The sequence below is a fragment of the Suricata suricatta genome, chromosome 1 (genome assembly GCF_006229205.1).
Source record: "Suricata suricatta isolate VVHF042 chromosome 1, meerkat_22Aug2017_6uvM2_HiC, whole genome shotgun sequence".
In the NCBI taxonomy this organism is placed as follows: domain Eukaryota; kingdom Metazoa; phylum Chordata; class Mammalia; order Carnivora; family Herpestidae; genus Suricata; species Suricata suricatta.
In genome coordinates, this window is record NC_043700.1 from 90,556,775 (window position 1) to 90,570,042 (window position 13,268).

General features: G+C 40.9%; 1 protein-coding gene across 8 annotated transcripts in view; it reads right to left on the reverse strand.

Moving 5' to 3' along the window:
• The window catches only part of JADE1 (jade family PHD finger 1), a 58,701-nt gene that overhangs the window by 43,734 nt on the left and 1,699 nt on the right, over positions 1 to 13,268 (reverse strand). Inside the window, exons 1-2 of one of the 8 annotated variants that reach the window (XM_029941034.1) lie at positions 11,156 to 11,354; positions 8,561 to 8,600 (exon numbers count right to left, since the gene is read on the reverse strand). The exons of 4 other annotated variants lie outside the window; for them this stretch is intronic. Coding sequence is in view for 1 of the 4 variants with exons in the window: in XM_029941023.1 (XP_029796883.1) it covers positions 13,116 to 13,134 (19 nt within the window). In the remaining 3 variants the exon portion in view is untranslated. Of the gene's footprint in view, positions 1 to 8,560; positions 8,601 to 10,990; positions 11,127 to 11,155; positions 11,355 to 13,115; positions 13,247 to 13,268 lie in introns of those variants that run through there. 3 more of the 8 variants (XM_029941042.1, XM_029941038.1, XM_029941023.1) reach the window with 3 other exon arrangements.

Here is a 13,268-nt window from a genome sequence, read left to right on the forward strand (position 1 = left end):
TAATGAATTCCATTTTCAACCACTCCGAAAAGATCTTGAGAAATGAAGGTTGAGAATGCTATATTGTACTTCTCCGGGGAACACGGCACAACAAACAGGGCTGGTGCCTGGCAGAATTTCCTCCTCTGTGGCTCTAATGTACTTAAACCTTGACGTCAGCCTGATTTATCTTACCTAGGGTTACCTGCTATTTCAAGAAATTAAAGTACACGTTCCTATCTTTAAGATACACAATACAGGGGTTGTATGCTTCAAACATCTATCTGTCCGGTGCCAGTGCAAGAAAGTGGAAGGCCCACCTCATTACCACTGCTGACTCTTTTAAGGCATGGCTGTTTATTATCTAGATGGTGGAAGGATAAACAATAAATAACTAATTAAAACTCAAAACACTCCAAAGAAAGCAGCAAGAAGATATTATAGCATATGATGCATCCCAGAAACATGTGAATGCCTAATATATGAGGAGGTGCTACAGGTAAATGGCTGCTTCTGACCTCATGGAACTTCTGGTCTAGTTAAGGAGCTAGACAAGTCAGCAGAAATTCAGTAAGTTAGTGCCTGACAGTGGTAAACATGAGGCCCTGTAGGAACAGAGGCTGGTGGAGTCAGGGAAAAATTCTGAGCAGAGTCCTGAAGAACAAACAGAGGAGGTAGCCAAAGTGCAAGCACACCCTTCTGAGCAAAAAGCATTCAAGTATCTGACAATATACATAAAACCTACCATATTACTCTGCACAGCATCTTCCTACTCAGAATCTTACTATTTGCTCATTTCTTTACTATCATACATCCCTTTTTTTACCTTATATCCAATTGCCAAGGTTTACTAATTCACAATGTAGGACTCTTTCAAGTTTCTCTAACTTTGCCCCACAGGTTTGTCTTCAAACACCTATACCTGGATACCTCTTTTTTTTTTTTTTTAATGCTGTATTTATTTTTGAGAGAAAGAGAGACAGCATGAGCAGGGCAGGGTCAGAGAGAGGGAGACACAGAATCTGAAGACAGGCTCCAGGCTCTGAGCTAGCTGTCAGCACAGAGCCTGACGCAGGGCTTGAACACACGAACCTCAAGATCATGACCTGAACTGAAGCCGGATGCTCAACCGACTGAGCCACCCAGGCGCCCCTACCTGGATACCTTTCAACAACTCCCTTCCATTCTTCATGCCCACAATCTCTTGCCCCTTCCCATTATCACAAGAGATTAATCCTCTCTGTGAGGCCACTGCATAAGCCATTCCCTATGCAAATCTCTCCCTGTGCTGCACACTTGCAAATGGGTCCAGCCATAACTCTACCTAAGCATCTCTCCTAACATCTCCCCGTGGCTAGGCTGGTCTCTTCTGGGCCAGGCCTCTTTCCACTCTCAGCCTCTACTGATAATGGCCTCTCTGCCCTTTCCTCCCTACAAACCCCAATCCCACCTTTCTCAGGGCCTTAGCTCGAAGCTACCAAGCATGGTCCACCATTCCAATTAAAAGCACTTGCATTCTCTACCATTCATTTCATCTTTTTCCTTTTAGAACTTTTTCACCTTACTTTTTAATGTGCTATTTTATCAACTCATGCTTTGCATCATCACTTAAATGTTCCACATGTGTGTCTCTAAAAATGTACAATAAATTCATCAGAACAGAAATTTTCTTTAGTTAAATATAAAATGAAGACATCACAGAGAGGGTTCCAAGCAAAACCTAGCTTCACAGGGCAGCTACAAGAAAATGCACCAGAACTCTAGGTCCAGTCCTCACACAGTCTGCTGGGTTTCATCAAAACTGACTCAAAGTGATCAAAGCGATGCAACTTACACTTAAAGTGTCCATTTGCCATGAGAAGCATAACAGCTAAGCAGACAAAAATCCTAATTATTAGGCATTTGGGATTTTGTCCAAGAAAAGGAAGTCTACCTAGGAAGCCTGATTATAATAAGGACATTGCCTGGAAAGGCCAAGTTAGAGGAGGCCGCTGGCCAAAGACGCTGGCTAGATCAGTCAAGTGACAATCCTTTGGCACCTCCATCTCCCCTGCAGGGAGGGATGTGCCAAGACAACCTGGCACAAGTGGTGGCTGCTCAGGGCACCACCTCCTCAGGAAGCACGGGCACTATTTATACTACAATCCCTATTGATATTACAAGTCAATCACCTTCCTTCCATCTCTTCTGTCACACAGATTAAAACCAGTAGACTAATATATTAATCCAATTAAATTTGTATTGAGTTGGATACCCAAGATATGGTGAACAAAATATAGAATGGCCCACAGGAAGACACAAAAGCAAGTAACTAGACGAGAAGCTTCAGTGTGGTAACTGTGACAAAGGCTACAGGATCATCATTCAGGGGACTGTGATGGGAAAAGGGATGCATAAATAAGGTACCTCAAAACCTTGAAATTTAAGTTTCCTCAAGCTGAAACTGGGGGAAAAAACATCAGCATGCATGAAGTTAAGAGCAGCCATCAGCTGAAAGAACTCCTCACCAAGGTGGCTCAGGAATTTGAAAAAAAGAGTCAACAAGTTCAGTGACCTGGGTGTGGTCCCAAGAGGCATGACTGGTATGTGATTCTAAGGAAGAAAGAATGGGAAATGACTTCAGGGATAAGGAGTGAAAGGGTTTGACAAAAGAATATGATTAAGAATTTGAGGAGTGTTTATTCCACACTATTCCTGGGAAAGAGGGACAGATGTGAAGAAAACAAACTGTTCAGTTACTTAATCACTCTCTCAGGCAGAACAGGGACCACTTATCAGGTCATAAACTCTATAGTTAGATTAAGGATTACACCCTAGTGATTTTAATTATCTTATGGCTCATATGTAGAAAGTCAGGTTTCTTCCTCAAAGTGTCTATTTTATCCATTACGTTTTATTCTCATTTACTTCACTCTAAAGTTCTAGAAGGAACTCAATGCCTCTAACTACTTCTCTATGTTACCATCTAATTCAATGCTATGTATTAAATAACCTGTTGGATGAATGACTAGAGTTCTCATACAGACACTGAATCCAACACTCACTGGGCTTTATAGAATTTTAGATGCTTTTTACTTTAATATCTAATCGACCTTTAACTAGAGTTACTTCTGTTTACACTATTTTTAAATTTACTGATGTCTTTCCATTTTCTGCCAAAGTTACTCTAATACCTAAATGTACTGTATTTAAAAATGTATTCAGAAAATGTGTAATGGAATGTATATAAAGAATATTTCCAGACACCAAGTCATCTTTACATAAAAAGTATTTTATAATGAGCTAGTTCCTTTTTGTTTGCTAAGTTCATACAATTTGAATTATTATTTTTAAATATTATGTAACTAATAGTTTGATTCTTAAGTTACTGATCATTGAATAACCCTCCCATAAAAGAAAAAAAAAAGCTTATACTTTCTTAATAGGTCACCTATGGAGTACACAGTACCCAATGTAATAATTTTCTTTTCCTCAAATGAATATGAAAGAAATCCAGGTAGTTTCTGACAGGTTTTTAAAGACAACATTAATTGCTCAGAAGTTTTTAAACTGGCAATACTATCTAGTTTATATGCTCACTAACAGTCTTAATTACTAGAGTGACTATAACTCAAACCCAGCTTTCTCATTTTAAGCAAAGGGTTATATCTGATCCAAAAAAAAAAAAATCACATGTTTGATTTAACTGACAAACTGCTTAGATCTTAAGTGTCAAAGTTTTAACCTTGTCTAAATATTTCAAACTCCCCCAAATGGGAACTTTTAAAAATGTCTTTCATGTCATACATCAAAATCTGTTTTAAAAATGCTGCCCAAGCTACTACAGGTCCTCTGCGAAGACGTCACACTTGAATATATTCAGGAGAAAATTTATGTTAGCAATAAATAACCACCTCTCCCAAAAAAGATCATAACTGGCCAAATAATCATGAATATTTACTCCTACAAACATCACTAATAAAACCCAAACATTGTAACACATTAATTCACTGTAAATTCTCCATAAATTATTTACAAACTTGGTCTTTTAAAGTCAACAGAAACATTTAAGATTTTAAAGAATTTACAAATTTGAGTGGTTCTAAATGAATCACAAGCAGCTCCCATTTGCCAATTTATAAATAATCTAATCCCTGCTTATGAGCCCTAAAAACAAGCAAACCCCTCCCAGATCTCTCTAATCACTGACTCAATGAGAATCAGCAACTGAAGAGCAGCTATGACAAAACACTGCATTTATTTGTATTTAGAATTTTTAAATTTCTCTTGACATGGGAATAAATGAATTCACACCAAAACTTAATAAAGGTAAGTCAGTCACCATGGCCTCCAATCTTGAACTTCTATCTCTATTTCTGTCTATCAAAATTCTTTTTTTGTTAGATCTACATGTTCAGATATGGAAAGATGCCAGAGACACATTAAGAAACACAAGCAAACTGCAATTGGCATTGGGGGGGCAGGGCTGAATTACAGGCCCATTTACATATAAAAGGGACAAAAGAAGAATATATAAACACACACCAATTGCTTGCTTATTCATTTCTGGAAGAACATAAAGGATATTAATAACGGTGTTTATTTCTGAGAAATGTGACCAAAGTGTTCCAGATAGAATGGGTTGAGAACTTTTACTTCTTATGACCTTTTATATGGCTCTTAATTGCTTAGCCGTGATCCTGTGCTACCCTTATAATAGTAAAGATTTAAATTCCAAAACCTTTCTTTCCTGGGAAGACCCTGGGAGCACAACTTCTGAGTCCCTTGCAAAGCACCAGCCTAAAATAACCAGCCATCAAAAAACTACGTATCTCCCACCTCCAGCTTAAGATGGGGTACCAACTGCTTGTGTCTGGCTTCTAAAGAATGTGTGATGGAATAGCGCAGAAAGAAAAAAGTAGAAAAAGTCATAGGATAATACCATAAAATATTATCACCCACTGCGGCTTCAAAAGCAAAAGTTTTCAAAACACTTAATAATAGCCATTACCAGTAGAGGGTCACTAAAAATAAGAATAAAAAAATATTAACCTAGACAGAAAAACTAGGGTTTAAACTACCTTTAAAGAATAAACATTCAACTTCCTATCCATTTCAAGAGTAGTACTATTTTGGAAAAAAGTAGAAATAAAAAAGCTACATTCCAGAGATGGCTACCAAATGGGCCATTTCCTCCACCCATGGCAGGCATGGTTAATAAATTGAGTCATTCTTTTCCACAAGCCCAGACATGACTTCAGAATCCTCCTTAACACAGTGCTGCCACTCAGTCAGAATTCACAGGAGATAAAGCCCCTATTTGCCCCATATTCCTACCCCACTTTACATACTGTTTTTGACAATTTGCCAGGGAAAACTAAAGTTTTTTTCCTACAGCATCAGATATTTGTGACCCAGTCTGCCCTAGGGTCTCTGAACCAAATTCTAACATATATTACATACACACACACACACACCAGGTCAAAGTCTAAATGCCCCCTGACAAGTAACACTTTTAAAAAACCCAATTTACAGGAGATCGTTTCTGCACGAACCAGGTAAGAGTAAGGATGGAAAGGCGTCTGTCTATAAACCCTTGAAAAAGTAAGTCAATAAATGCAACATGTCTACAGGGTAATTTTAAAAGATTTTTAAAAGCTCAAACCAGATGTTTCTATACAGGATATACAAAGCAGCTTCTGCAAAAACCAGACTCAACCAGCTAATGACAATTACACTATGCAGATTGAAATGCAGCTGTTTTGAGGAACTTTGTTCCATGATTATAGCCAGTTGTCAGAAACTATCAGTTACCACTAACAATGTTAAGTCACCAAAAATTTTTACTGTTAAAAAAAAAAAAGACTCCCAACACTGTATATTAGAAGACCTAGATAGCACACTTTACAAAAAACATTTGAGTTACATATGAAAATAAACATTTCATCATAATTGCACAAGTCTTGTTATTACGGTCACTGAAACCTAAAGATGGTCTCAAAACCTAGCAGCAAGGTCTGGAAAAGTATTCCGAGTTCAAGGTTGAAAGGAGTGTCACCCCATGAATTGGGTCTATACGAAATCTTACCAAAAGAAACCCATAAATAATCGCAGTGATAGAAAACATTTCAGAGATAACTTAATCCACTTTTCCTAATGTTAAAGAGGAGTACATTGAACTCTAGAGAGGTTAACCAGCATGAACAAAGACATACAGGTCTAGAGCAAAGCCAGTCTCCAAATAGAAGACCAGGTCCTAAGGTGAGCAGGCATTCCAATGTCAGCCTCATCCTCCCAGGTGAAGAGACCACAAGCTTTCCCCCTCCTGGATGTACTGTGATTTTTAAAGACCCGATCTCAAAGATTAAGGCCATTTACTGTATATTATCAGAGGCAGAAAACTGAACACTCATCACAGGGGTATGGGTCCTCAGAGCAGCAGGCAATGGCCTGATTGGTCTGACAAACATCCTACTTAGAAGTACCTCCTTCTGTAGGGAACTCCAACGTATAATGCATGTTCCCTTTCACAGAGCTTCTTGACCTGGCCTCCTTGAAGAGTGTGACTCCCTACGTGTGCTTTCCCAGGTACACAAGGGCCAGGTTATAAATTATATCCTCAAAGGGGAATCTAAGAACCAAAGAGTTAAGAACCACAGCCCTCAGACTAGCAAACTCCCTCCACATTTATCAAAGAAACTTTTGATTTCAACTTATTTTCAGGTTCCTATCAAAAAGGTAATTAGCCCCAGCAGAAGTAATCTGGTGGCCAGGTAATGCTGAATCTCACTATAAAAATCAGTTTCGCAGCTTGTTTTTGTCCAGCCCCTGAACTAAAAATGGTTTTTACAAATTTAAATGGGGAGAGATCAAAAGAACATCTTATGACACATAAAAATTATATAGAATTCAAAATTTCACTGTCCATAAATAAAGTTTTATTGGAACACAGCCATGTTCGTTCATTTACCTTTTGTTCATTGTTTTCACACTTCAAAAAGCAGAGTTAAACAGTTTTAACAAGAGACCCTTAGATCCACAAAGCCTAAAATATTTGCTATCTTAGGTGGCCCTTTCCAAAGAGTTTACTGATCTCTGCTACAAGTGAGCATACTGGCAGTATGTTTATAAACCAGTATTCTGTAGGTTCAGTGAAATGTAGATCATGATCAGGTCCTGGGCAAACAAATGTCTTAATGCTTACAAAGCTAAGGATCAGACACACTTGTTTCTTAAGTTTTTAACTAGAATACGTAAGACTCAAAAGAGAAGTGGAACAGGATGCTCTAAGCCACTTAAATAAAGGCCATGAGACCTGTGAATTTTTCTCAAACCCCTGAGACTCTTACTTGGAACCAGTGTATACTAAATTATAAAAATTTCTAACAAGATTCTTATCATTCAAGCCAATAACCGGGAAGTTTAAAAAAAAAAAAAAACGACTGTTTTAGACAGGCATTTTAATTTTTTTTTAATGTTTAATTTTTGAGGGACTGAGAGAGACACAGCAGGAGCAGAGGAGAGGCAGACAGACACGGAATCCAAAGCAGGTTCCAGGCTCTGAGCTGTCAGCACAGAACCCGATGTGGGGTTCAAACCCATGAACCATGAGATCATGACCTGAGCCAAGGTCAGACATGTAACCAACAGACCTATTCAGGTCCTCCGACAAGCATTTAGCAATACACAGTTAACAGTGGTGTATAGGGATCACAGAAAAATAAGTCATCAGAATTTAAACACTACACTGATACCCAAGAATACATTTAAAGGTATCCCCCAAATCCCTGAAATGGCATGCAAATTTCAGTGTGTCTTACTTTCTCTGGGAGAGAGGTTCCACAGGTCTCAGATCTTAAGTATCCTTGACTTAGTAACAAGCCACCCGTACTCAGCCTACACATCTGGAGAGAGTAACATTAGATTTGAAGGCTGAAGCAAGCGATGCTTAGAAAGATGAGGGGCGCCTGGGTGGCTCAGTTGGTTGGGTGGCCAACTTCAGCTCAGGTCATGATCTTGCAGTTCATGGGTTCGAGCCCTGTGTCGGGCTCCGTGCTGGCAGCTCAGAGTCTGGAGCCTGTTTCTGATTCTGTGTCTCCCTCTCTCTGACCATCCCCTGCTCACGCTCTGTGTTTCTCTCTCAAAGATAAATAAATGTATAAAAAAAAAAAAAGAAAGAAAGAAAGATGACCATATGTAATCAAAAGTCTCATGTTTAGTATACTTGTTTAGTATACTAAATCATGTTTAGTGTATTTGCGATAAACAAAAGCAAACCATGCAACTTGGCTCCAACTCCAGCAACTTGTTAACCTTACCAATTCTTGTTCCTTACTCTGGAATAAGGAGTAAAGAAAAAAAAATACTCATTCTTCATTTCGACTCTTACCACTGAAATCTTCACTTAAAATAAATGCAAAGACATTTAAAAACTGACATGAGATTTAATAAAATCTCCTGTGCAGATCTTAAGTAATCAATACTATATAGACATACATAAATTACTGGCAATTGTGAGCACTTTTAAAATAAGAGACAATTGTGGCTTAATTCCTTCAAAAAACAAAAGACAAAAAACCCAAGGTTTTAAAAATGAACTTACTTCAATGATCTTCCATCAATTAATTATATTTTGACTCCACCTGGAGAATCAAAAAGCAAAAAATAAATACTGGACTGATTTTAGAGTAATCATAAGTTAGAGCCAACTGCACTGTATGTTAACCAACTTGAAAATAAATTAATAAAAAAAGAATCTTGAAAAAAAGTTAGATCCTGAACATTTGTTAAGTGCACATAATATACCATTGGTCTACAGTTAGTAAAGGATTCTGAATGGAAATTCCACAAAAACTAAGGTTTCCATTCCAGGTCTAGCAGTATTTTTTGTTCTTTCAGGTGAGGAAAGACACCCTTAAAAAGTATTCAAGGCTTAGGCCAGATAAGTCCACGATAACATGGCCAGAGTCAGGAGCAGTATCTTCTCAGGCTAGATTTTCTCTGGACTCTGGCCACTTGAACCTAAGCTAAGCTTGCAGACAAGATACCACTTCCACTCAAAGGTAAAAAGGCCCTCTAAGGCCACCCTGGCATATTTTAGGAATGCAGGGTAACTTAGTCCATCTAAGTCCACCAACTGCAAACACATCAAAACATACACCCCTCACAATTATAAACCAGTATAGATTTATATAAGTACACCAGGTAAAAGGCAATAAACTCTCAAATAAGCCTCAACTTTCTGAAATATCATATACTACAAATAGTAAACATATTAATTGTCCAAATTTTAAATCCACGTGCTGCAACATCTTGAAAATGGAGAAAACAGACTGAACACTAAAACTTTCGAGGAAGTAACTTTTTAATTTTTTTAATGTTTTTTATTTATTTTTTTGAGAGACAGACAGAGACAGCATGATCAGGGGAGGGTCAGAGAGAGAGGGCGATACAGAATCGGAAGCAGGCTCCAGGCTCTGAGCTAGCCGTCAGCACAGAGCCTGACACAGGGCTCGAACCCTCGAACGTGAGATCATGACCTGAGCCGAAGCCGGACACTTACCCGACTGAGCCACCCAGGCGCCCCTCGAGGAAATAACTTACTGTCTCAGGAATTAAAACACTTCCCCAATTAAGGTTCCTACCAGGCTTCTGATACTATCTAAGAAACTATGAACTCCAAGCAAAGCCACCCTTTATATAAAGATTTTAAAAAGCGGCACCTGGGTGGCTCAGTCAGTTACTCTCCCAACTCTTGATTTCAGCTGAAGTCACGACTTTTCCTAGTCATGAAATTGAGCCCCACAGTCAGCTCTGTGCTGAGCATAGAGCCTGCTTGGAATTCTCTCTACCCCTCTCTCTGCCCCTCCCCATCTTGGGCACAGACACATTCTCAAGATAAATATTAAGAAAACTTTTGTAATTAACTAAAAAATTAAAAGTTATTGTTAATGTGGTGCCAACGCTTTAACTTACAGGGAGGGAATGAAATAAGTTTTTAACACTGGCATAACTGAACCGAGCCAAACCTTCTCCAGCCAACCCAAATAAAAAGCAAGATGAATTGGTCAAGGTGTCTATTTTATTAACCTTGTGGGGAAACTGGATTTATAAAGCAAATCGTGACCGTTAACTGTAATAGTATAATGGGTGTTCCCCAATACTAAAGAACAGAAGAGCTCCAACAGGAAGTAAGCAAACTGTGAGATTCATAGGCCTCTTCCTAACTCCTAACAAATCCTAGATATAGGACAAATTAGGGTTTGATATCTTATCCTTGCTGTTCCAACTACCTCAGTACTGAAACACAAACAGTTGATAATTCTTCTCCCAACAAACCTGCAGACAAATACATCAAGCAAATTTCTTTACAGCACTTTTCAAGAATATAATTTCTTAATCTAAAACCCAAATTATAATAAAATGCTATTTTCATTTCCAACTTTTTAAAAATCCAGTCATGATGAACTGCAAAGGCTTGACTCCTCAATGTCAGAGGTTTCTGTCAAAAAGTTCGTACAAGATTAAAATCTTACAGGAAATAATAACCAGATGCAATAAATAATCCTCAGCTGTACAGTATTAATTTAGACAAAGCTGCTGTTACATTTTAGGGCCAACTGTGGAAATCTGAAAATATCTCAGTAATTGAGGAGATGAACATTTACCAAGCTGGCCAACAGAGGAGGAAAAAAGCCTCCTTAATACAGCAGGATTTCATTTCCATTAAAACATATATACATATGCATATACAATTATCTATAAGGCGATAGTGATCTCTGGGTGGTAGATATGTATTATATTTGTCTCTCTGTATTTTCTAATTTCCAAAAATGTCAAAACTCAGTATTTATTAAGTGCCTACTATAGACGAGTCACATGGAGATCAGCTTTTATTTCAAGTCCTCCAAGTTTTTAGTTAATCCTTCCCCCTATAAGCTTCTGAGCTAAGCAACAGTTCATTTTAAAATATAACATTTCCTTAAACTCCTAAGAGTTTTTTTCCTCTCATCTCACTTTCAGGCATACTTACCATTTTTCAGTTTTCCATTACAGCTCTTCTTTCAACTTTAGTAACTAATGAGACTAAAATGCTCACGGATTTTTCTTTCCTTCTAAATGAACATATATCTAGCTTTATCACAGTTAAAATTTCTGTGGCAACCGATCCAACTTTTCTTACTACAAAGCAGCTTACCATTCTAAGATGGAATCAAGTTCAAATTCTACTGCATATCAGGAAACTCTCTTTATGTTTGGCTGTATAAAAATAAAGGGAGAGGGGCACCTGGATGACTCAGACCAGTTAAAAGTCTGACTCTCAGTTTCTGCTCAGGTCATTATCTGGCGGTTCCGGGATTTCCGCCCCACTTCGGTCTCCGGGAGGCCAGCATGGAGGTTGCTTGGCGTTCTCTCCCTCCCCCCCCCCCCGCCCCCCCCCCCGCTCTCGCGCACGCGCACACTCACACACTAAACAAAAATAAGAGATGGGGGAAACAAAACACTTAGCTGTAAATTGTATATCTGTTGCAGACCCGAAAATGCCAAGTTCTATACAAATATAAAAACACACAAACTTAAGAAAACCAAAATAACAATCAAGAAAGTCATCTGGCTTAAAAGTGACAATAAGACCGAAATATTTGGAACAAAAGACCAATAAAACTCTGGGTTGCAGATATTTATCATTAAGTGTCACCTCCAAAACATCCTCTGTATCCCTCCAACATGTGTTGCCCATTCTACAATTATTGTGTCAAAAAATGTTAAATCAGTGTAAATGTGCTCATAATGAACCTTCCTTTCTCTACCTAGAAGTGATTAAATATTGTTTAGCTGTGATAGATCAAAATCCAACTATAGTAATCGCTAACCATTGGTGGACCACTACTATACCAACTTTTAAGGAAATAATTTCCCAGTACCTTAAAACTGACTCCTAACAGCCTTGGGCTACAAATAACCAAAAAGCAAGGCTTTCACAGTGTTTCCTGAAACGCAAAAATAGTTCACCTAATAAAAAACCTTTGGTAGAGAAGCCCCTAAGCATTCCCATTAATGGAAACCTCAGATTCTCTACCACCTTCCTTAAAATGTTGCTGTAGTAAGTCATTCAACTACATCTATCATTTTATAAAAATAAAACTTAAATGTTCTCTTGGACGGAGTAAACGGAGAGCGACAGACCCTCGCCCCCGGCGAGGCGAGGCGCCTGCCCTCGTTACTAGAAAGCCAGTCAAAGCAGCTTTTTAAACGGTCTCCGGGTGACGGCGCATTCCTAACGGGTTTCGAAGGCACGTTTAAATCGCCCGCTTTTTTGTTTGCTCGCTGCATTCACCGTGCGCCGGGGCTGCAGCCTCCCCCGCGCGCCCGGGAGGGGGAGCCCGGGGTCGGGGAGCCCGGGGCCGGGTAGTTGGGAGGAGGGGTTGGAGTGAGGGAGAACCCGGAGCAAGGAGACCCGGGGTGGAAGACGCTGGGACGAGGAGTCCGTGTAGGAAGGAGAAGTGTGGGGTGGGCTAGGGGTAGAAGGGAGGGGAAATCCCGGGGTAGGGGGGAGCTGGCCGCCGCCCCGCACCAGAGAACGCTTTGCTAGGCTCCCGCCTCCCGCCAGGGTGTGCGCAGGGACGCGGCTCCGCGCGGCGCCGCCCCCTCCCTCCCCGCCGGCCTGCCTCTCCTCCCTCTCCTCCTCCTCTTCCCGAGGCGACAGAAACAACAGCGCGGAAGGAGGGGAAAGTAACTCCCGGCACCTCCACCGGAATTAGCCCCGGTGCAGTGATGACACCTTCTCGTGGCGCAACCAAGCCCCGCTCCCTCCGCCGCGGCGTCCCCGCCGCCGCCCTCTCCATTTGAAAGTGGCCACCCCCCGCCGCCGCAGCCGCTGCTCCTCCCGCCCCGCCGCCGCCAGCTGCACCAATCCGCTCGGCCCCAGTTGCAAATCAAACGCTCCCTCGCGTCCAGAAGCCACTTGCGCCGCTGGAAACGGCCGCGCCGTCCCCCTCCCCGAATCCCTCCCGGGCGGCACCTTTGAGCAGGGGAGGGCGCGCCGGCGAGAAACGGCTGTGAGATGAGAGAGGCGGCGGCAACGGCGAGCAGCCCCGAGCGGGCTCGGCTCCCGCTCTCGCTCCCGCCCCCAGACAGTTCTGGAAACTGTGTATCACCTCTGTCACAGGAAGCCATCCGGCGAGGAAGGCGGCGCGGAACCAACAAACAAACGCCTGCGGCCGCCCGCCGGAATCAGCGCGGGGACGGCGACGGCTTCGGGCCGTTCCCTGGGCGGGGGCGCGGGGGACGCCCCCGCGCCGCAGGCTTTG